The following is a 23,721-nucleotide window of genomic DNA, read 5'->3' as shown; positions in this document are numbered from 1 at the left end:
AATTTCTGGGAAGCACTGCACGGACTCGATGATCCTAGGGACATACATGGTATGATGAATAGCAAGAGCGTATACAAATTGTATATATCTATAGTGTATCAATCAAGCAATGGTATCGTAGATGCAGTCAGATATAGAAGCGCGATATGATAAATAATTGTAAGGACAACAAGTAGATTAGTATGGAAAAAATGGAACATAAAATTACGTATAAACAGAAGTCAAGAGCAAATTATGCACGACGAAGGAATACAACAGCTCGCACAATATATACACCGATAACAACAAAACAGACAACCTAGAAAGTGGAGAAACACAGAGCAGTGCGGGGAAGACTAGCCACGACCCGGTCCTGCCGGAATCGATATTGAAACTCTGCAATTTGACTCAGGATGGAGTGGCACAGATAACAGACAGACACATACCTCCATCTCGCACAACAGGATTTTGACAACGACGGCGTTCTTCTTGTTCTTCTCGTTCCATTTCGATTTCGTATGGTGCTTTGTAACCAGGTATCCGGATCCCGATCTTGGGAGGTGAATGTTTGGGTTCCCAGCGACCACCGCCTGTTGCTTTACAAATGATACTGGACCTCCGTAGTGGATATGCATCCAGTTCGCCGTACGATGGTTGAGGGACCTCGAATTCAGTAGGAGATAAGACAGAAGTGGGTAATGGAATATGTCCAGTGCTGAAATGAGATGAGCTCCGGGCAACGCGAACGGGTCGAGAGGGGGGTACTGGGCTGTCCACAGGAGATGCACAAACAGACGAATTGGGAGAAGGAGCTCTAGAATCTACCGGAGACTTGACAAGCATAGGAGTGGATGGTCTGCCGTCTGGAGTGCGAGGCGAATTACAACCGTAGATCTGGTCCCAACAGTCATCGCAGACCTTCTTCACGAGAACTGGTGACGTTGGACTATCGTAATTTGAGATAGGCACATTCCGCGGAGGATGAAGGAAATCGAGATTAGAAACGTCAAGTAAATGGGTTGAACGGGTGGTGCACTGGTGGCAAAAAACGCCACCGCACTTTCTGCAATGCTGTTATGTACAATTAACGTTCCAGACTAACTCATAAGATGTAAAATTCGAACTCACATGACGCCGTTCAAGGACCGAGAACTTGATGTGGCAATAAAAATTATCACATGTAGCAGCGAGAGAATCGGGCTAAGTGCGGTGAGGTCAGTATAGTGAACAACGAAGTGTGTCAGCATTGGACTGCACCTTCCAGAGGTTCCTTGGCAATAGAACTGCCAGATGTTCGTTGGTACGTGGGGGTAAGGCAAGATAGAGGCGAGAATCAGATGTTGGGGAAGAGCCTTTACAAAATTCGTCAGAAAAAAGATCCAGTATATGTCTCTCAACAGTAATACCTTCTGCCAGAGAGGACGCGTCAGAGGAGCATTCTGAGTCATTAGAAGTTAATGAGCCAGCGTAGGCCATCGTAGAATGTGCCTTTGCAGCAAGGTTGGCCAGTACAGTAGCAACTTGAAGAACAGACATGGCGGAAGAAAGTGTGGTGAAGAATTAAATGTGCAGGCCGCAATACCGAGTTCATCTCTTCCGTTGCTACAAGTTATATCGAATTCCATCATTGTCGTGGGAATCTCTGGGAGACCGTCACTACAACGGCGCTATTTCGAACCTTGAAAAATTGGACTTTTCTAGTATATTGTAATTAGCCGAGTCAGGCCGACCCTTGCAACAACCTTGGCTGGAGCCGCCCGAGGCCGCTCAACGGGCTTCTTGTCATTGGAGGATTCAGTGGAAACGAACAAAAGCCAAATCGATTTTATAACGTATATCAATGCCGCGGAGTTTCACGGAGTGTCGGGAAAATCCCTGGGAACAAACCTTGCCGGATTGTGCGGTCGGTTAAGTTTTGTTTCGACATCTTCCGGCCGCTCTTCCCAGCACAGTCATGGTGACAAGGTCAATACACATGCCACTGAAGCTTGGCTACTCCAAGGGCCGAACATTGCATTGTCGAATTTCAACGTTGTTTATATTGTCTTAGTCACTGCAGTTGCGCAAAAGCCTCATGTAAGCAAAGACAATCGTTCATACAGTAACATAAAGGAATGTATGTTTCCAATAATCACAGTGGGTGTGGCAAGTAGGATAAAACTCAAAAGCAACTAGAGTTAAAAGCAGTACATACAATCTCACGAAAGCACAAGCGAATCATCAACCATGTCGTCCTCCTCTCGCGCTGTCAAAATGCTCGTCCAGAAACCGTCCACCGCCTGGCCCGCGTCGCAAATTCTTCGCAGCCAGTGGAGATTCTGCGAGACGCCCGACAGGGGCGAAATTACGACCAATTGGTGTGATGTCAGGGCCAGAGGAGAGATGGGTAATTGGAAGTTGCGAATCATCTGCACCTCCCAACAAATGGTGTCCAAACCGACGGTTTGACATGCCCTCACTAGGTCTAGTGGGCGTGTGGAACAGCTCAGGACCGCGTCCCTGCCAAAAATTATTCTTTGGTGTTGCAAAGGGAGCGCCAAACCTGATGCCGCGTGAAGGTGTCGATGTTGGATCAAATGGAGATTCGTCAGCCATAAATGGCTCAGCACAACCAGGTGTCGTTGTGTACACACGAACACTTTGAGAAGAGAGTTGTGGTGTTTGTGGACCAGGCTGGGAAGATGCTTCATCCCAGGAAGAACCAGAGGAAAAATAAGGGCCCGCCCTTCGGCCAGGCGGGGTCATGGGTGGGCGTGGAGAGCTGTTCCATGGGACTGCTGGCGAGGGGTTAAGGCCCACGTGAAAGAAGGGTGGGTCGTAGCTTTTGTCATGCCTTAGCTTCTCTTCAGTTGGTACGAACGTCGGCTCGAATGACGGCGAGATATTTGGAGGGGGTGTTTTGGCACAACTACCACAAAACCAGGGATCTTCCTCCCTGCCCAAGTCTGCGACACTTCGAATGCCAATGCATTGTAGATGGTACCAAGTATGACATTCGTCACATTGAACCAACTCTCGGCCATCATCGCTGCCTCGACAAATACAAACGATTTCATCATCAATGTCATCGTCGGTGGGTTTACGCTGCGCTCGTCGGAACGAGAACTGTCTAATTGATCGCTTCGATAGCAATGCAGTTCTGGCATCAGCTGGATCGCTCGGAACAACGGATACCGTTGTTGGACCACGATCTCGATTCTGCGAACGAGCGAGAAGAGGGTACGATTTGCCTCTACCGCTACCGAACCCGGAACGCACTGTTTGATTCTGAAACAAACTCTCTTCGTCGTCTTCATCATCCGAATCCCGGCTGAAGAAATTTTCAATGTACCGCAAGCGTTGTTCCTCCTCCATTTTGGAAAAATCATCGCACTGCTCCGAACGCAAGCGCCACGGAAATTGGGCGTCCGGCCAGTTTGGAACATCAGCATTTGCTTCCAATTGCGAATGGAAGGTCCTTTGGTCTCTTGATTCATCCATGGAAGGTGTCTTCTTCTTTTTCCGGTAACGCTTCTTCTTCGATGGACTAAGTTTATTTGGACTGGGTGGATCAGAGGGTCCAATATCCATCAAAACTCTGCCATATCCTTCTACCTCAACTGGAGCTAGGTTTGACCGTGAGGAGAAAACATGGGAAGAACTCCGGAATGCAGACAATCTGTTCTGTTGGCGGAGCTCCTGCTCGCTGACCAAAGGGAATGCTTCAGGTTCTCCAGAAGGATCCAGAGCCCCAGGATCCGCAGGTCGCTGTAGGTCCGTGCGCTGAACAGTGAAGTAGTGAGAGGGTCAGCATGTCCGCCGAGGCCAACTGGAATCGGTACATACATAGCGATCATACCCTCCTGCCATCAAACTTTCTTCAAAGCTTTCGTCAGAAGTTTGCTGAAATAACATCAACCGCCGGCCTTTGATAGGACTCTCCGTTACTCCGATCGTTGCGGCTGCCCGTTGTCCTTCTATGCCTTCTACATCAAGAGGGGGTGGTGACTCTATACGCTTTGCACGCTTGAGGTAATCAGGCCTCCGTGCCTCCGCTTCTCGTGTGAGGCTGATCTGATTCTCTAACAACTGTGCACGGATCCGAGCCATCTCCCCTCCGACCTCTTCGCTGAGTTCCTGTGATGCGGAAGGTGGTAAAGAAATACTGTTAGACGGAAGTAGGAAGTCGGTGGATGAAGCTTGAGATGCCGGGCGCTTTCTATTTGGAGTCGCATTCTCGACCTCCATTGATTGTTGCGTGGTCGCACTGTATGCATTATCTTGCGCGACATAGATGTGAGGACGCCGAGAAGGTTCTGCCGTGCCCCCGACCGGTCCATTTGTGGAACTATGCAAGTGCTGAGTATTACAATATAGTCGGCATTTGTTAATGAACCAACTTTGTGGGCGGCGTTCTTATAATCCGAGAGGGCGAATGACTAATGGGATTCAGCAACATTCATGGAAATGGACCTATAAGTTATACATACCTTCTCTCGTCGTTCTTTCCGTGAGGTCCGTTTGCACGAGAACGAACCACAAGTGGGCTGAAACTAAACATAATGACTTTACACATAAGACCAAATCAAGTCATACCTGGAATCTGGTGTGATCATTTGATGGGGCCTAAATGTTGGAGATGAAGCAGCAGGATATCTACATCGGATATCTAGTTCACATTGATTCAAACCAGTCAGTCACACTCACGAGATGGATCTAAAATCTGTTGGCACGACGTCCTCCAGCAAGCTGTACGACATAATTACTCCTGCTTTGTTTCCTTTAGGAAGTTAAATAACATACTCACATTTGACCTTTGGAAGTAATGTTCGATTGCCCATATGCACCAAGATTACTAGGGCTGTGAGAAGAGTAAAGTTAGCGTCTTGCGTGGACACGCGTATCGAATTTCCTTGAGTGAGTGAAAGTTAAAGATTTGCAAATTCGCAAATGCGACTTGCGACAGTGAACAGATAGGGTAAATATCAAAGCGGACATGCTCACCTCAGCGGCGTAGGAAGATGTACATGTTGAGTTGAAAAGGGAGGTAGCAAGCCATTTGCGGGCCTTGTTGGACTATCAGGTGTGTCAAATTACGTATCCGTACTGTATGTACCATGCACTCACCTAGCATCATCTGATGATGCACGCCCCCTCTCGGTGTACTCATTCGTTGAACCAGGGGTTTGGTGGTATGTGAGGTGCGAGAGCCACATTGTCTCTGGCATATCTGGTGTCCTCAGCACGCTAAGATGCGGCATACCGTTTCCCGTCACAGTAGGTGCGACCTCGTTGCTCGTTTTTGCGGATTTGTCAGACACGACCATGGGACTCTGGCTGCCGCCTCAGGGATACGCCAAGGATCGGAAACAGGACCAAGAGCTGCGAAAGATCGATCAGACTATGAAGATTCGATAGGCTCTTCCTTTCTGTCTTGACCAGCCCTTCACAACTGGATTGAAGAGGGATTAAAGGTGAACTTGCAGACAAATGAGTCTATCTTCTAATTAGTTTACAACCTCGACGATTACATAACCACAGTTTGGATGTAGTTGCAAATCCTCCTTTGACACACTGAACTAGCACTGAACCTTCTGAACCTTCAATTTTACTGTAATCAGCTCTAAACTTCGTCATGCCCGTGCGCGCCATTGAATTCTATAGTGGCATAGGTGCTTCATGGATATCGATGTGACCGAGCTTTTCTTAAAATCACTTCGTAGGTGGCCTGCATCTCGCACTTCGCCAAAGTTGTGTGGCATGTTCCCCTGTGAAAGCGTTCGACTGGGATCAAACTGCATGTCAGGTATATGCAGCTAACTATGGCGCCGAAATAATTACCAGGGTAGGTCGACCTTTGATACATGATTCTCTGGCATTGACCTGCGCGAGGTCGTGTGTCCTTTTCGTAGATAGACATATCAACCCTTTCTGCAGCAGATCTTTTACACCTGCATGCTGATGTTTGGCTCTTATCCCCGCCATGCCAACCTTATACTATTTTGAACCCTGCTGCTAGAGGAGAGGCCGACCCTAGAGCAAAGTCGTTTCTTCATTTGATCGATCATGTTTTACCGGACCTCACTGCCCAGGACTCTCAGCCTCGCTACATACTCATCGAGAATGTAGCAAGCTTCCAGGTCAGTCTACATCATCCCACGGTGGACATTGTCCAATCTTGATGTGCCATTGACAAGGACTCGATAACAAGGAGACATTTAGTTGATGCCCTGCAACGGTTCGGCTACGTTGTTGCTGAATTTCTTCTCACTCCTGTACAGTTTGGTATCCCAAATTCGCGACTACGATACTACCTTCTTGCGAAATTATCCCCCCTCCGGTTCTCTGGCCTTCATGACGACCAAGTTCACGAGACGATACCAGGAACTGCATTAGACATTCATGTACACCCGCTAAAGGAATATTTAGAACCTACACACGAGGATGGAATTCCTCTACTTCACAACATCCACGATCGAGTACTTTCAAAGTGGGGTCGTTTGTTCGACATCGTACTGCCATCTGATAGGCGGACCTGTTGTTTCACGAGGGGTTTGTTTACTCTAGCGCTGGCTATCTCATTTACCAATTTTACTTCAGGTTATACGCAACTTGTTGAGCGTGCAGGTTCCATACTTCAGGTGAATGAGGATCTTGATGTGAGTTTACAGATGTAATGTTGAAACTTGAATTTTGCACTAAAGTAAGGCAGACCACCGAGGTCTTTGACAGGTTTCTTGAAGCTCAATCGCGGGGAGTTGAAGATGCCGTCCGTATTCTAGATCAGCTACACCTTCGGTATTTTACTCCCAGCGAACTCCTGAAGATCTTTAGATTCGAGCAGCCAGAGTCCAACCAAGAATTTTTGTGGCCGCCCACCATATCTCTAAAATCACAGTACCGGCTCATTGGCAATAGCGTCAATGTGGAAGTGAGTGAATGTTCTTTGATACAAGAAAATTTGGCGATTCCCTACATAGGTCGTGCAGCGCCTGATTGATTATCTTTTTGATGGTGATGAATTTACAACGTGATTCTTATCTCTTCCTCTTTTGTTCCACTTCCTTGATAGCAGCATTGGTTTCATGGAATTATGTTGATCCTACTCTTGATATCCATCAGCTAGAGCCCAGAGCCACAAAAATATGTTTTGGTTCCGCACCTACAATCAGGCTAGTCTAAGGTTCAGTTTCAAGATCTAGTTCACTGGCCTAGTGTACTATATCAAGGTGTTTGGTTTGACTTAGTCTGTTTAAGAGATGTGCCCACATTTAAAGATGAGTGGCAGTCATATGTGATATTGTCTGAGTTCATACCCCAGGTATGTATGCCTTCCAAATGTACTCATACTACCACAGTGTAGTCAACATTCAATGAGTCTATAAGTAGTCAAGACTGTTGTCCTTTAACTTATACCAAAAGTGATACTGAAAAGCTCATGTGTCTCAGACAGTATTTACATGTGCTGATTATAGAAACTCAGGTAAGCCAGTGGGCTCACACAGTCCCTCAATCTAACTTCGCCTTCAGCACCTACATCAGGGAAAACCTCCCATGCTAACTTGGATGTAATTAGACAAAATACTTCTAAGTCAGATAAACTATCACAAATTAGAGCTAGATATACATAAACTCGATATTATTCATAACATAGATGTAATTATCATGAACTTATAGAGTACTACCTAAGAGTCACAAAACTATGCCTGTCTATGTAACAATTAACAAAAAATGCATCACATTCCTCAAGAATGTTGTTGCTCGTCCAGTGATGAGGCACGACTGGTCCAAACTTTGGAATAAGGTGTATACTGTGGACTATATTCAAAACAGGGATTATACTAGCGAGTCTCTCACCTGAACAGACTGAACGAGTGATTTTGTACATGCCATGTCTTGAATCTGGTGTCAAAGGAAACAGCTTGAACCACTCGATGTAAGCGAGGTGTTTTGGAGGTTGATACATTGGAGGAAATAGGAACTGCGCATCTCTCTCTCGAATGGAGAAAATTGCCTGAATTTGACCAACCCGGTAACCTGCAAAGTATGAGTCATTGTATAAGCAAAGGTAACAAAAGATGAGAGTATTAAGCCTCACCTTCGACACCCACAGACTGTCCAGTACCATTATTTATAAGCGCCATGTCAAAACGCGCAGGTAGAGCATCATTTTTTGGTGAGTGCTGGTGCGACAGGGCATGACATATACACTATCCACTGTAGCGAGTGGGTCACCGTGGCCGCGAGTATCAACAGATAGCCATTTGATCTTGTGGTACACAGCAACCAAATGGAATGGTAGGTGTACATTTGCAGTAAGGGCTTTGAGACAACTGTGAGAAAGTGATTTGTCTAAGTGATTTTGTTGTACAATGTGGCAAGCGAGAGCCTCGCGAAAGTATGTGGCACCATAATCTGAGATTAAAGTACGAAAAGATACAGCTTTGGCACTTGGATGCTTGGCCAAAGTTTGTGTTTGGTCAAATGATAGACTTGCTGGTCGAGGACTTGGATGGTGTGGAACATTGTTGTGAAGTCGCCAATGAATAAATTTTGCATGGCACATGATCTTCTCTTTGCGTTCGAGCCACCGAGTCATTTGCATAAACTCGTCCTTGCAATTTGTTGCACGGTAGGCATCTTTAGCTAAGTCGATGTGAAGTCATTCAGTATATTCAGTATTGTAGTTATCCATTGTGCTGAAAAAGCGAATCATTGATACATAATGACAAGTGGCATGAAGTTTAGGGAGATTGAAATGGTTCCGGATACCAAGGTCGATGAATATTTCTTTGTTGTCGTGGAATAGGACGAGAGCTTCGTCAAGGAGCGATAGTGTCTCTGAGCTATGGCACGGATACTGCACTAAATAAAGGAAGTCCAGGAGACCACGGACTGCTCGTAAAAGATGTGTTTAAGACATATTGCCGGGGAGTTGAGCATCAATAATGACACCAAGGAGAAAGCAACAGATTTGAGCATGCTCGGTACCACTAATACAAGAGAGGCCTGTGATGCCCTTCATGAACAGGCGGATATGGTGGTTGGGGGGTAATCTTCGGCATCTCGCATCAATCTTGTTCGGTCCGCATGCCTGTGCTAGCTAGCCTAGAAGATGCTTAACGACACCTTGATACAACTGATGGAGAATGTTGGGCATGACAGCTTGGAATATATTAGCTTTCCCAAAATGGGTGAACAATGGGCTTGATTCCAGCATCGCAACATGCCTGGACGAATTCGAGGTCTCCAACATCAATGGTAGCGAGTGCATCAAGAACAGCATGAAGGTCACATATTTCAAAGGGTGCTGTGCTACTCTCCAGTTTGTTGGGTGGGATATCACATTTAGGGCATTCCATAGTTTTGACTGCAGTAGCAAGTGCTTGCTCGGGGTAATCATCAATGAAACAAGCAAATAGTGGATGACAGTGGTGCAAAATACCATCACCGCTACACATTGCCAAGCCATCAAGACCAGCTTTTTCTAGTGGCAATAATACACGTGCCATGCATGCATGATATAGATTCACCACACTTTGATGACATAATGCTTTATTGGTAATATGTTTGAGACGAGTGGTGGGAAGATAGGCGAGGAGAACATGAGCATGCCGAGACGGTTTGTGATGAATATCCTTTGGAATATTGCCAATGGTGAGATATACAGGGTATGCAGTTTTATTGCGGAACATAGTCACTTGAGTTTTGTCAGTCGAGATGATGACAGGTATGATGGTTGCACCTGGCTGCTGCTTGTCAAGCTTTTTCTATTCATATCAGGGTTAGTCGATAAACAAGTAATACAACACAAAATTCTCACCTGAGTATTCCACCACCATTTACCTGTGTGCATGTCACTGTATAGTCGAACCATTTCATTGTCATTGGTATAGTGGCGCTCCAGTGCAAATACAAGATTGTCCAGTACAAGGATTGTCTGGATGAAAATTAGTGCTGAGCGGATGATATGTGTTGGATGGGGTACCAGTACCATTGAGTATGAGATTGGCATGGCCTTGTAATGTAAATGAGTAGTGGATTGGGATTGGGATCACCCTGGAATGTATATGTATTAGTGTATTATGAAAGTGCAAAGTCGTAAAAACCTTGCATCCCAAAAAATTTTGGCTTCAACCTTTTCCCCTACTCATTCTAAAACCACGTTCACTCTGTTTACTTTTTTGTACCTTCAACCTTTCCCCCACTCGTTCAAAAACCACTTTTGTTTAATTCTACCTACAATCTTATTAGCATGCCATGAGCAGCAAAAATCATCCCACTCAGGGTATGTGCTCACATTTGATGACATTTATATGACTCACTACAGCCGCCTGCATGTACGCAGGTGTCTGAAATGCAAAGAAGAAGGCTCTAAATGATGCAGGTCAGTACAATTAAAATTTGGTGAAAAATATAAAACTCACATGCAAGAACATAGTCTGGCTGCCACCCAAGATGTGCGCTAAGCGGCAGCAACATGACATTGCGAGTTCACAAGGCGACACAGTGAGTTCACAACATGACACGGCGAGCTCCCAACATGACATGGCAAGCTCCCAACACGACAAGGTGAGCTCCCAACACGACAAGGCAAGTTCTCAACGTGACACAGCGAGTTCAGCGGAAGGTGAACCACAATGGGGTTCACAACCGTGGTCCAAGCCTAAACCAATGAAGAGTCAGAGTCATTGTCAGTGCCTGTCTGAATCTTGAAATACCTAGTAACAATTAGTAGATGTCTCACCAGTGGCAGAGGAAGATGAGGTGGAAACCCAGCACCGGTCACCAGATTCTGATTCTGAACAACTTGAAGAACCATGGTGGGGTTCACAACCATGAACCAAGTCTAAACCAAACAAGAAACATTGTCATTAGTACCTCCCTGAATCATCGAGTCCCACTTAGTAACACTAGTATTAGATATCTCACCTGCGACATCAGAGGATGAAGCCAAGGCTGTGAAATACAAACACTGTAAGTTATTGATGATATGGTACAGCTTTTCATACTCACTGATATTGGTCGAGCGTGGCTGCACACCAAAAAGTCTTCAGGCTGCCACACCCACACTCATCAACTCGAGTCTATCAAGGAAGATTGATCAGTAGAACAGAGTGAGAGTGAAGAAGCAGATGATGACAGCGATCAGACCAATTTTGATGGGACTGACTCAAGTTTGAGCGACTTCAAAGACCCCAAATCTATTGTGAAGACGCTATCAACAGAGGTTCGTCAGCTTAGTCATATCTAAATCTGAGTCACACACCATCATGTGACAGATTCCGAGTTTTGTCTCAAGTACCAAGGCAAAGAACCAAGCGGTAACTGTAAGTGTGTGAACTAATCTTGAACTTGAACTGATCAATAAATAAATATTCTTACTAGGTGGACAAGCAGTTTGCACGTGCTCGCAAACGAGCAACAGAGGTAAGAGTATCCTGTTTTGAAGATTTGTTCTAATTTCCTGAATTTTCAGACACCTATGTGGGCAGATGATCTCCTCAGTGAATCAGAAGAGTCTCGTGATGAACCGGCACCCAAGTCTGACTCAGATACTAGTATCTTTGTCAGTACATCGACTTCACACCTTATGCAAGCTGACATCATAAAGGTGAAGTCAGAGCAAGATTCATCTGATGCTGAGCGCATGGGTAGTGAATCATCTTCACGCCACTCCGGATCCTCAAATGCAAAGCTCATCCTAACCGATAATGGGAAGGTGAAGAACGGGAAGGTGAAAATGACAGACCAGGATACCAAAACTCGAAATGTAATTCAAGGTGGCATCCTTGAAGCAAAGGCCTATATGACTTTCATTGATGGCTACCCGGAGTTGATAGAAAAAACTTCCTTTTCATGCAATGCGCTCCTAAAGTCAGTTCATGATCGTGGCACAACATCTATCAAAATGGAGATCAAAAATAATGATGCATACACATCAGCTCTTGCAAGCCTGGGAAGTTAACATCGCTGAAACAACTATACCCTCATCTAATAATGCATTTGCAGGTCGAAGCTCGCGTACCACTGTTTCGTGGTGAACTCAAGGACGACGCTTGCAGTCAAGTAACTGCCTACTTTTGTTTAGGATCTGATAGCGCTGCCTCTGCTAAACTCTTCATCGATAACCACAGCTACCACTATTCCATGCAGTTCAGTGTACATTTTGAAGCCTTGGCTGTGTGTTATACTAACTTATATATTACAGGACGACAACACCCCAAAACCAGTGCGACACAAACCTTACCAGGGCAATATCATCATGAACATTATGAAGGGTTGCTATTTCAACGGATCAAAGTCAGTCAGTGGCGTATTTGCACATAAATTTACTGAAATCATGAAGAACAAAGCCAATCGGCCTGAGGTCTCCATCCCTATGGTCACTTTGACCAGTACTTTGGTAATGTGTTCTGATATCTAATACTGGTATATTTCGAATCTTGATTGTGACCATCTATGTAGGTGTACGTGGCATTCTTTTGGAAGGCCCAGAGCTCTCCGCCTAAGTTCAACTTCATGGGGAACCAGTTTAGCAAAGTCTATGTCTTCCATGTGCAATTTCTTGAGGATCTAAAGAAGAACACACCACAGAAATTCCACAAACTCATGGCGGACATTTTGCTGCAATAGAGTATGTCTAATTTCTTTCTTCGACAGTTTAAACTTACCCCGAGCCTTTTGTTGGCAGGGATCTCATGCATACTACAAAGAGCACTGGTACTGATTCAAAAACTAATGCACTTGCATTCCTTGACCTCAATGGGATGGACGAGTAGGTGTTTGATGGTGGTTCTTGTTGCTGATCTCAAAGCTGTCTAATACAGTATATAATTCATGCTCGCTCATAAAAACCCACATCATCTACACTCTTCCCAATCAAATTTAGTTGTTTTTGTGTATACAAGTTCGAACTAAGGATCAGCTAACTCACATAAGGGGCCAAAAAGCTCTACATTGACTTTTATATGCTGACACTTTCAGCTCTGATCAGATCTAGATAGTTTATGAGGAAGTACATGCCTCTGTCCTTTGTGGCGATTGCACAGGGTCAACCAGGTGCAGAGAAGGGCAAGGCACTCTGTCAACAGTGAGCTTGACTGCAATGGCTGGCTGCACTACTATGTCTGTTTACATTTATGTTCCTAGCAAGATGGTATTTGAGGCTGGAATTAGCAATAGTGTCATATCCCGCATTCTGGACCAACATCCGATGACGTTCTCACACCTCATCCAGACCTCCAGACCTCCTGTCCATGTCTCCAGACCCAATCTTCTATCCATCCGGATCCCTGTACTCCTGCATCTGATATCCGGACGCCAGATCTGATATCCACATCTCTGGATCTCCGGATCCGACCTATCTGTCATGTCCAAACTCAAACCTTACATCAGTGCCCATCCCCTTATGGTAATCACCTGTCTCCGGACTTCCGAACATCTGGATCTGACCTGCGTCTATTTTCCGTGCTTTTTCCCTTTGTACGTTCCTTCTCAAGTTAGACTATACTCATTTTCCGTACCTCATTTCATTTCCGCCTTTATTTTCCTATGTCCTCATCTCCGTCTTCATTTACTATTTTCCGATAGACTAGTGTTTGACTTTTCTATACCCTCCGTCCACAGCCTCGCATAGCTTTGGACTGCACTGACTGATTCTCCGTTAAGTCCTCCATAGTATATAAACCCTCCGCTCCTCCGCTCCTCCACTCCTCCACTCCTCCACTCCTCCACTCCTCCACTCCTCCACTCCTCCGATCCACCATTCCTCCAAGTTTCCGGAAGTTCCTCCGGAACTTTCCCACGGTCCTCTGGACCTATTCTGCTTTGGACTTTGTCCTTGCAGCCTTTCCTCTGTTTGCTTCTACTCAGGACTTGTCCTGAGTAGCCATTACACATATCCCTGTCAGGACAAAACTCCATCGTAATTTCCAGAAGTTCCTCCAGAACTTTCCTGCACTCATCCAGAAGTTTCTTGCACTCGTCCGGAAAGTCCTTCCGAAGTTTCCCACGCTCCTCCAGAAGTCCTTCAGACTTCACTGGACTTTCTCCGGACTTCATTCTGAAGTTAAGGGCACATACTCGGGTAAGGGGCGCAGCGCATGAGCTGAAGCCAAGCCCCTTGGAATCAGTCCTACCCTTTGTGCATGGTCTCAACAAATAGTCAAAGTCTCCACCTCAACTTCAACTTCATCTGAAGGGCTTTTATCATTGTTGATCTTATTCAAGAGTCCTTCCTCATCTGAGAAGACTTCAACATAGTCAGGCTTCTTTCCTGCTTTGCTCTTTGCAGCTCTCTTTTTGGTGTAAGCATAATAAAAATCAGCTTGCCTATACCTAACAAAACATATAATTGAGATATCATGACTAGCACAATCTTTCCAGTGGGATTATATCGTAGTGATTGTGTCCTTTTGCAGGTGGGAAGGATCCCTGATGATAACATTCTCAGGGATGCATCCTGAATCAAGGTAGTGATTTGGATCACTAAATATCTCACTCCAGGGCATGGAGCCCAGAAATTGTTGGTAATAACAGCTAGAGCAAGTGAGTAAATGATAAAATCACATAGAACAAATTGTAGGCCTTTTGAAAGACTGTGTGAACAAGCTATTGCCTGTGCTTGAGCTTGAGAGATTCAAAGCCTTTGGGTAGGCAAGGATAACCATTATCATCGACCTCAATAGTTAGATCTGGGAGATCATTTTCATTGTCGTCCTCTCCATCAGCTGTTAGAATCTTAGCTACCATATTAGATTTAAAAATTAAAAGAGACATTACTATATTCTACTTTAAGGAGTCAGTTGGCAAGATGATCTTGAGCATGTTCTGCCTATTTCCAATTGTCTTTGGTTACCCGAGTAAAATGTTTTTGGCCTTTTGAGGCAAAGTCTCCCAGCTTTAGAAACAAGTCTGTTATTATTAATAATATAAAGCATCAAAAACACTTACACATTAGTTCTAGGAGCCTTTCCCTTACCTCAGTCATAGGCTGCAAGGATGATGACATGCAATCTCATAGTTATCTGAACCATGTCCATAAAGTCCTCTATTATTTTTTTCTGGTTATGAGTATGGTATCTGTTGATGTATTATTGAGTTATGTAGCATGTATGCTAATAGAGTGCTAGGAAAAAAATACCTGTTCTTGGTATCTGCAGGAGGTCATTCCTGGTTCTATTTTGCTGCAACTCATTTAAGTACCTTCTTCACCTTAGGGGACATGACCTAGTGTCACATGCAGGCCAATCTTATCCTCTGACTAATAGACTTTGGGTTGGAGGTATCTCTGTACTGCTTGTCATATTCTGCAAATTCATCCTTAAATAATTTTTGGATGTCATCAAAACCAGAGAATTCTGTCTTGTACTTGCCAGCATCCTCAAGCTTATCATCTTCCCGCTATCTCACCATCTTTACAGTGACAGCATCTGGAGTAAATCTGTCCTTAGTCCCTCCCTTAATAATTTCTTCCTCTATCTTGCAATCCTCATCATCTTCCAGAAGTCCAAAAAATAGGCACAAATAGCCTATATTGATTAGATTAGTATAGAACACAATTATAAAAGCTCACCTTACATAGATTTTTCTCAGAAAATATGACACAAGGGTCTTTGGCTACTTCACTGCTGCCTATAGCATCTTTGATTGTCTTGAGGATGCAGGCCCTGATGGCAGAATTTCCTTTAGCTGTCATAGAGGAATCCTTATGTTCATTCAACACATCACTAAAAACAAGAGTCCAGCTGGCTATTATATCAGACAATAACAGAAATGCAGGCTGGTACAAGTTTGCAGAATGTACTGTTGGACAAGACTTCATTGTTGAAAAACTCAATATTACAAACATGGTCATGTGAAATCTATGTTCACAATATTCACAATATTTGCTAAAATCCACGAAGTGCATCTACCAAAGTTTCATTAAAAAACAACCAAACATTATTGCCTAAAGCTAAGATATATATAAAGTGACAAAATTTGAGTAACCAAAGTAAGAAATGTACATAATTAAGTCAACAATGACTTCAAAGGTACATGCATCCATGCATACCCTAGCTTCCTACCTGGTGTTAATATGGTGGCCCATTTGGGAGGCCTAAAGCTGAAAGACTGGTTGCAGGTGTCATTCTTGCACTTAAAGACATAGACCTTGTCCTTGCAGCCCCTAACATAGATGACCTCCAAGAATTATGTCAGAAAAAAGGTAAGTGTCATATCCCGCGTTCCGGACCCGGACCTATCACACACATCATTTCCGGAAGTCCGGATCCGGCCGACGTCTATCTATGTCTGGATCCGACCCGCGTCTAACTTCCGTGCCTTATCCCTTTGTACGTTCCTACTCCAGTTAGACCATATCATTTTCCGTACCTCATTTCATTTCCGCCTTTATTTTCATCTGTTCTAATCTCCGGGTTCATTTACTATTTTCCGATAGACTAGCGTTTGATTTTTCTATACGCTCCGTCCACAGCTTCGTATAGCTTCGGACTGCGCATCTCTGTTCTCCGATAAGTCCTCAGTAGTATATAAACCCTGTAGAATCTATGTACATCCTTAGTTCGAATATCATCTTAGACTCTGCTCATTCTCTCCTCCGTCCGACTTGAGTTTCTCTCTCATCGACCTCCGCTCGTCTTAGGATTGACTCCTATAGACTTGTCACCTCCGCCTCTACCTTTGGTAGTCCTCCGCTGTTTCCTTTCTAGTTCGGACTTCGTCCGGATTAGTCTTATCTCTTGTTCCCGAACGTCCGCCGGAATTCCCGCGCATCGGACATCGGACTCCGGACATCGCCCGACGCCCTCCGGACATCGTTCGACAGCCTTCGGAAGTAGGGGCACGTACTCGGGTAAGGGGCGCAGCGCACGAGCTGAAGCCAAGCCCTTCGGATCCGACCCTTGAGCACGTTCTTAACAGTAAGGGCCATTGTAATGCCACCGGCTTATAATGCCAGTTAGGTGACTATCAAGGCACCTTGAATATCGCTCATACTAGAATATTCACTGTAGAGACTCATGCCTCACATTGTGTGATATGGCAGTTTTCACTAGGGAGTACATGGCACGAACTTGTAGCATCACTCTGCATGCTTTCCGCAGCTATTCCCTTACGAGGCGCAGCTTTCCCGTGCAATGCGCAGCACGTGCGCATGACTTCCCGCGCTTTACGATGTATACGCGCGCTTGAGCGCCCTATAGCGCCCGCCATCTGGAAGCATCCATCCACTGTCCACCAAGTTCTCTAGTGTGTGTATTTCCATTTGCCCTTATTTGCATATCATACCACCTTTATTCTTATCATGGACCCTTACTTACATATATCTTTACATACCTCACTCGGTAGCGCTTCGGCTCCGCATGACAGCGCTTAGGCGCCATATATAAGCGCCAGCAGTACATAATATTACTCACCTAACTCACTTTCCACTTTACCTCCCACTTTCCCACTTACTACCTAGCAGAATATAGTTGCAATCTATTCTTTGGCACCTCGTCTCTCAGCTTGCATCTCTCACCTCATCTAATATCTAATCATCACTTAAGCAAACTCACTCTTACTCTCTCTCATTTCCGCTCACACACGCGCGCACCTTCGCTTTCCCGTGCCTCGTCGCGCGCACCTGCGCTTTCACGCGCTCCACATCAGCCAACCAGTAGCGCCTTCAGCGCCTACTACCAGATCCTTGCTGCACTCTGTCATATCCCGCATTCTGGACCAACATCCGACGACGTTCCCACGCCTCATCCGGACCTCCGGACCTCCTGTCCATGTCTCCAGACCCAATCCTCTATCCGTCCGGATCCCTGTACTCCTGCATCTGATATCCGGATGCCAGATCTGATATCCACATCTCCAGATCTCCGGATCCGACCTATCTGTCATGTCCAAACCCAAACCTTAAATCAGCGCCCATCCCCTTATGGTAATCACCTGTCTCTGGACTTCCGAACATCCGGATCCGACCCACGTCTATCTTCCTTGCGTTCCGGATCCAGACTTATCACGCATTCATCTCTGGACATCCGGATCCGACCCGCATCTATCTTCCATGCCTTATCCCTTTGTATGTTCCTTCTTGAGTTAGACTTCCTCATTTTCCGTACCTCATTTCATCTCCGAGTTCATTTCCTATGATCCGTCTTATTTTCTAATACATTTCCACATGCTCGTACATAGCCTTACCCCTCTGCTTACTGATCTGCACAGACTTGCCTCTAGTATATAAACCCCAGTAGATACTCCTGTATTTCCTCAGTCTGAATATCATACACATATTAGTCCTCGCACTAGCCTTCACCCTAAGTCCTCATAACAGTTCTAGTCCTCCGACTTAGTCATTATCCATCTCAGGCCTAGGGAGGAATTCCCTAGGCCGGAGCTCCGCTCCTCCGCTCCTCCGCTCCTCCGCTCCTCCGCTCCTCCGCTCCTCCGCTCCTCCGCTCATCCACTCATCCGATCCTCCATTCCTCCGAGTTTCCGGAAGTTCCTCCGGAACTTTCCCGCGGTCCTCCGGACCTATTCTGCTTCGGACTTTGTCCTTGCAGCCTTTCCTGTTTCCTTCTACTCAGGACAAGTCCTGAGTAGCCATTACACATATCCCTGTCAGGACAAAACTCCATCGTAATTTCCAGAAGTTCCTCCAGAACTTTCCCACACTCATCCGGAAGTTTCTTGCACTCGTCCGGAAAGTCCTTCCGAAGTTTCCCACGCTCCTCCGGAAGTCCTTCGGACTTCACTGGACTTTCTCCGGACTTCATTCTGAAGTTAAGGGCACATACTCGGGTAAGGGGCGCAGCGCACGAGCTGAAGCCAAGCCCCTTGGAATCAGTCCTACCCTTTGTGCATGGTCTTAACACACTCGCTTCCCCTTTAGGGTCAAACACACTTGTCATCTCAAGTATAGCAGACTAGGCAATGCGCGACCTCACAACTTTATAGATACAGTCAGGAGCCTCATTTGTTCCTCTCTGTATTGTTGTTTCTACATCACATTGAAGTGTATGGAAAGGCGATACTTGGTGGGAAGACAAGGGGCCATCCAAAGGGCAGGGGTCTGCGAATGGGTGTGCAGAGTGTTACTGAGGGTATGATTGCCGGCGCTGCTATATTGGTAAGTTTTCTATCATTGTCTGTCCTTTGCTTTGCATCATTGCTGATCATTCATTCACAGGCATGTTTCTTGTTAACGCACGATACCGAGCTCACTGCGACCGGAGCAGAGACGAAGATTGATTACCAGAAGGATTACGACTTCTATCTGGAACACTTATTCAAAAGCTCTCCATGGGCAATTGGTGTGATGGAATACTTCAATAAGGAAGTTTTCACCACCCGTGCAGCGCTATCAAGTGCACCCGCATCCATTGTACCCTCTGCCTCCATCCCTCGCACCTGGGAAGATGACCTATTGGAGGAATTGGATAATCCTGTTGCTCGTGCACCCTCGCCGACTCTTCCTGTTTTCTGTGCACCCTCGCCGGCTCTTTCCAATCTCTCTGCTCTTTCTGCAGTGCCTGCAGGTCCTATCACCCAGGATGACTGTATCATTGTCTCAACATCAATGTCAATCAGCCAGCCATGTGCCGGCATGTCTTCTACGCAGCTACAGGTGGATGTTAGTCAGCTATCACTAACTGATCGTGATTCTTTGGCAGCACAGACTGAACCAGCAGGTGGAAAAGCACGGTGTCGGGGTTGTATTTCAGCTCAGCCTGTCCCTGCTGCTGTACCAGATGTTCCGAAACCCAAACACATTAGCGCACGCAGCAAGAAACCAACAATGAGGTGATTCAGAGTATTTGGTTGTTATTATTCAGTCTTATCATTAGCTATTCCTACTCTGGACTTTACATCAGTCTCTCCTCATACTTGTCATATCCCGCGTTCCGGACCCGGACCTATCACACTCATCATTTCCGGATTTCCGGATCCGGCCAACTTCTATGTATCGTCCGGATCCGACCCGCATCTAACCTCCGTGCCTTATCCCTTTGGTATTTCCCTTATCAGTTAGTACGCTTTATTTTCCATCCCTTATTCATTTCCGTCTTCATTTTACTAAGTTCCGATAGACTAGTAATAGTCATCCCATATGTTTTATCCATAGCTTGACATAGGCTTGCACTGTACTTACTGTTCTCTGTTATGTCCTCAGTAGTATATAAACCCTGTACAGTCTCTGTAGTTTCCTCAGTTTGAATATTATCTTAGACTCTGCTCATTCTCTCCTCCGTCCGACTTGAGTATCTCTCTCGTCGACCTCCGCTCGTCTTAGGATTGATTCCTATAGACTTGTCACCTCCGCCTCTACCTTTGGTAGTCCTCCGCTGTTTCCTTTCTAGTTCGGACTTCGTCCGGATTAGTCTTATCTCTCATTCCCAAACGTCCGCCGGAATTCCCGCGCATCGGACATCGGACTCCGGACACTGCCCGACGCCCTCCGGACATTGTCTGGTAACCTTCGGACATCGTTCGACAGCCTTCGGAAGTTAGGGGCACGTACTCGGGTAAGGGGCGCAGCGCATGAGCTGAAGCCAAGCCCTTCGGATCTGACCCTTGAGCACGTTCTTAACAGTACTTAGGACTACATACTTGATGTCAGATGTGTGTTGATTGATATGCAATGCTACAATTTTAACCTTAGACTCGATGGCCTCAACCGCAACTTAAGTTTTGGGTAAGACATTATGTTGCCTTATAAGGACCTTATAATGCGCACATATAGCATTGGGGTTCCATCTTATATGTGGCCGTTTGGCTAAGGGGTAACTATGCCAGTTAATACTACGGTTCTACTTGGTAAGGTCAAAGTCTAGAGTTCGAATTCCACCAGTGTACATTACAATAGTTAATAATAGTAGTATAGATCATGATTAGATAGTAACATAAATAGGATAGTCGTACAAATAAAATGGTAGTACAACAATTAAAGTTCGGTTGGAAGTGTTGAAAGATCACATGGGTCATTAACTTATTATTTTTCTATTTCAAGGTTGATGTCAGCATTACAATGCCTTTCAAGGCCCGTGTCTCACGTATCACAACACAGCCATCCAAATGCCTTACAATAGACGAAGGCAACCATTATAAGGTCTTAAAATAAAATTGTGTGTCATCTGCATGCATTATAATGGCCTATGTGAAAATTTGTCCTTAAAATGTCTACCAGGGACCTACAATGGTGCCTAGAAATTTCCGACATAGTCCACCTATAGGTTGGGCATTGGATTGGCACAAAGCCCCAAAGCCAGAAGTTTACATCAGCCCATACAAACTTGGAGACCTGCAGACTACCCTCAAGTGGTGTTAGTAATAAGACATCAGCGTGGCAACCAAGTTTGTATGCTTGACCCAGCATGTCACCAAATGCAAGGCCAATGGGGCAACATTCCATAAGGACTTGTTTAGTGAATGCCAGAAGCAAATGGGACACAAAAGATTGTTGAAAATGTGCGGTATTGAATGTGATTGTGGTAGAGAGCTTGTAACTGTTGGAATGTGAGATAAGATAAAAAATGTAATTTAAATGAACTCACTGAACTACTGCATATTGCAATCCTACAAACAAATCACTGTTGTTGACAATTGCACCACAGTACAAGAGCCAGAGGTAGGTTTTTTTGGCATGCTCAAGGAGAGACTGTCATGGACTAAGAATACTATCTAAGAACTTTAAGTTAGAAGTAGTTGGTAATCAGCAGCAGGAAAATTAAAACAAAACTTACATCTTTAGTTAGAGCACCAGCATAGTGCTTCTTGTCATCCAAACAGTACCCAGCAAATAGGTCACCTAAATCATTGTCAGTTGTGAGTGAATATACCAACCACCACACATTCCCATGTGAATGAGTTCTTGAGGTCCTTGATAATTTGATGGACAGTTTTGTGGTAACTGGACAAGTCAGAGATAATGTCATAGGTGATTTCACAATATTCAATGCTGCTGCTGGTAAAGTAGGGCTGGAGGAATGAATGAGTAAAGGAAAAGGGGCTGGCAGTAGTTTTGAAGTCGACAAGAATGAGGTGTATGAATATGATCAGTGCAGCTGAAATTTCAGCATGTAATGAGAGTTCGAGGGAAGCATGGACCTATAGAAAAGACTTGAGGACTGGGACACCATTAGTATGATAGAAGCCCTGATATATTATTAGTTGTGAATGAACAGATATTGAAAACAAACACTCACATAGTAGGTGTACCCTGCTGTTCCATAGCAATGTGACAACATATACACCTAAAAGACACATCCTTGCTGAGGATCATGTCTTTAGTGTCCAGGAGGAGTTGCATACATAGGTGGCACATCACTCCGGGGCAATGGTTGCATGTCATATCCTGCATTCCGGACCTACATCCGACAATGTTCCCACACCTCATCCGGACCTCCAGATCCTCTATCTATGTTTCCAGAGCTTCAGTCCTCTATCTGTCCAATTCCTGGATCTGATATCCATACACCTGATTTGACATCCACTTCTCCGGATCCAACCCATGTTTTCATATCCAAACCCAAACCTTAAACCAGTGCCCATCCCCTTATGGTAATAACCTGTCTCTAGTCTTCAGTTATCTCTGTTTCTGTTTCTGTTTGCTTATTGATTCTTATACCAGTTTCATCTCTGAGTTCATTTTCTTATGATCTATTTCACTTACTAATACATTTCCACATGCTCATACATAGCCTTACCCCTCTGCTTACTGATTTGTACAGACTTGCCTCCAGTATATAAACTTCTGTAGAAACTCCTGTATTTCCTCAGTCTGAATATCATATTAGTCCTTGCACTAGATCTCACACTAAGTCCTCATATCAGTTCTAGTCCTCCAACTTAGTCAATATCCATCTTAGGCCTAGGGAGGAATTCCCTAGGCTAGAGCTCTGCTCTTCCAATCCTCCATTCCTCCAAGTTTCCAGAAGTTTTTCCAGACCTATTCTGCTTCAGATTTTGTCCCTGCAGCCTTTCCTCTGTTTGCATCTACTCAGAATTTGTCCTGAGTAGCCATTACACATATCTCTGTTAGGATAAAACTCTATTGCAATTTCCGGAAGTTCTTCTGGAACTTTCCCACACCCCTCTGGAAGTTTCTCACACTCAGCCGGAAGATCTGTCTGAAGTTTCCTGTGCCCATCCTGAAGTGCTTTGGACTTCTTCCAGACTTCATTCTGAAATTAAGGGCACATACCCAGGTAAGGGGCACAGCGCACGAGCTGAAGCCAAGCCCCTCGGAATTAGTCCTACCCTTTGTGTACAGTCTTAACATTACACATAAAGAGAGTGTTCTCTTTTAATGATACAGAGCCATCCCAGCAGAGGGATACAGAACTGTTGGAGGGAAGAAGATATATTAGCACAAATACAGCAAAAAACAAAAGACTCACATCAGACATACCTGAACACTCTGTGATTTTGTTGGTCTAATAATCTGATGTATCTGTACAACTGATATGTGCTGATTGTTACTGATTATTACTGATATCAGACAGTTGTCTGATATCAGTCATGCAGGTAAATCAGGACATTCAGCAGAATTGTAGGTTTCCTGATGCACCTCATTGTGATGAACTAGTTTGGATATCTCCAAACTTTGGCCTTCATCCAGCTCTACTCTAGAAAGGCTCTTAGTGATGGTCCTGATTATCTTGAGGTGTTACACACTCAAATAGGTCTGTTATGCGGAGCCCTAAGAGGAGTGTCGTCCGCTAATGTTTGTGATGTAACCGGAAGGATCTAGTATAGCGAGTGAGGCTGGTG

General features: G+C 45.0%; 8 protein-coding genes across 8 annotated transcripts; 3 read left to right on the top strand and 5 right to left on the bottom strand.

Annotated features, from left to right (window-relative positions):
- Positions 1-171: 171 nt before the first annotated feature.
- On the bottom strand, positions 172-1,778 carry HD556DRAFT_11915 (FYVE zinc finger-domain-containing protein). The gene is made up of 5 exons (XM_041296182.1): positions 1,386-1,778; positions 1,237-1,331; positions 1,108-1,179; positions 426-1,050; positions 172-375 (listed from the first exon to the last, which is right to left on the bottom strand). The coding sequence occupies exons 1-5, from the start codon at positions 1,513-1,515 to the stop codon at positions 299-301; spliced, it is 999 nt and encodes a 332-aa protein (XP_041167574.1). The 5' UTR covers positions 1,516-1,778; the 3' UTR covers positions 172-298.
- A 159-nt stretch (positions 1,779-1,937) lies between these two features.
- On the bottom strand, positions 1,938-5,479 carry HD556DRAFT_1316512 (uncharacterized protein). Its single transcript, XM_041301152.1, has 9 exons — positions 5,086-5,479; positions 4,963-5,034; positions 4,766-4,819; positions 4,666-4,707; positions 4,555-4,614; positions 4,449-4,505; positions 4,359-4,397; positions 3,805-4,306; positions 1,938-3,741 (listed from the first exon to the last, which is right to left on the bottom strand). Exons 1-9 carry the CDS (start codon positions 5,283-5,285, stop codon positions 2,200-2,202), a joined length of 2,568 nt encoding a protein of 855 aa, XP_041167573.1. The 5' UTR covers positions 5,286-5,479; the 3' UTR covers positions 1,938-2,199.
- A 30-nt stretch (positions 5,480-5,509) lies between these two features.
- HD556DRAFT_1316492 (S-adenosyl-L-methionine-dependent methyltransferase) lies at positions 5,510-7,227 on the top strand. The gene is made up of 7 exons (XM_041301151.1): positions 5,510-5,630; positions 5,682-5,803; positions 5,871-6,098; positions 6,156-6,510; positions 6,559-6,617; positions 6,671-6,889; positions 6,939-7,227. The coding sequence occupies exons 1-7, from the start codon at positions 5,594-5,596 to the stop codon at positions 6,990-6,992; spliced, it is 1,074 nt and encodes a 357-aa protein (XP_041167572.1). The 5' UTR covers positions 5,510-5,593; the 3' UTR covers positions 6,993-7,227.
- Positions 7,228-7,639: 412 nt separating this feature from the next.
- On the bottom strand, positions 7,640-9,973 carry HD556DRAFT_1428137 (uncharacterized protein; the record flags this gene model as incomplete). The annotated part of the gene is made up of 10 exons (XM_041304689.1): positions 7,640-7,776; positions 7,816-7,995; positions 8,057-8,141; positions 8,168-8,604; positions 8,689-8,853; positions 8,914-9,057; positions 9,088-9,138; positions 9,185-9,728; positions 9,782-9,898; positions 9,953-9,973. 10 exons carry the CDS (start codon positions 9,971-9,973, stop codon positions 7,640-7,642), a joined length of 1,881 nt encoding a protein of 626 aa, XP_041167571.1.
- Positions 9,974-10,416: 443 nt separating this feature from the next.
- Positions 10,417-12,594, top strand: HD556DRAFT_1435639 (uncharacterized protein; the record flags this gene model as incomplete). The annotated part of the gene is made up of 9 exons (XM_041305462.1): positions 10,417-10,530; positions 11,075-11,188; positions 11,241-11,288; positions 11,347-11,388; positions 11,438-11,527; positions 11,573-11,695; positions 11,971-12,120; positions 12,170-12,364; positions 12,427-12,594. The coding sequence occupies 9 exons, from the start codon at positions 10,417-10,419 to the stop codon at positions 12,592-12,594; spliced, it is 1,044 nt and encodes a 347-aa protein (XP_041167570.1).
- A 2,200-nt stretch (positions 12,595-14,794) lies between these two features.
- On the bottom strand, positions 14,795-15,658 carry HD556DRAFT_1302319 (uncharacterized protein; the record flags this gene model as incomplete). The annotated part of the gene is made up of 5 exons (XM_041299490.1): positions 14,795-14,874; positions 14,914-14,953; positions 15,166-15,189; positions 15,373-15,491; positions 15,541-15,658. The coding sequence occupies 5 exons, from the start codon at positions 15,656-15,658 to the stop codon at positions 14,795-14,797; spliced, it is 381 nt and encodes a 126-aa protein (XP_041167569.1).
- Positions 15,659-19,027: 3,369 nt separating this feature from the next.
- Positions 19,028-19,756, top strand: HD556DRAFT_1435637 (uncharacterized protein; the record flags this gene model as incomplete). Its single annotated transcript, XM_041305461.1, has 2 exons — positions 19,028-19,078; positions 19,139-19,756. 2 exons carry the CDS (start codon positions 19,028-19,030, stop codon positions 19,754-19,756), a joined length of 669 nt encoding a protein of 222 aa, XP_041167568.1.
- A 1,396-nt stretch (positions 19,757-21,152) lies between these two features.
- On the bottom strand, positions 21,153-22,180 carry HD556DRAFT_1302317 (uncharacterized protein; the record flags this gene model as incomplete). The annotated part of the gene is made up of 6 exons (XM_041299489.1): positions 21,153-21,176; positions 21,227-21,455; positions 21,504-21,607; positions 21,693-21,757; positions 21,789-21,859; positions 22,155-22,180. 6 exons carry the CDS (start codon positions 22,178-22,180, stop codon positions 21,153-21,155), a joined length of 519 nt encoding a protein of 172 aa, XP_041167567.1.
- Between the last annotated feature and the right edge of the window lie 1,541 nt (positions 22,181-23,721).

Source organism: Suillus plorans, assembly GCF_016647745.1.
Source record: "Suillus plorans strain S12 chromosome Unknown HD556scaffold_1, whole genome shotgun sequence".
NCBI lineage: Eukaryota > Fungi > Basidiomycota > Agaricomycetes > Boletales > Suillaceae > Suillus > Suillus plorans.
The sequence above is the reverse complement of the archived record's forward strand: the minus strand, read 5'-3'. Positions and strand labels throughout refer to the sequence as shown.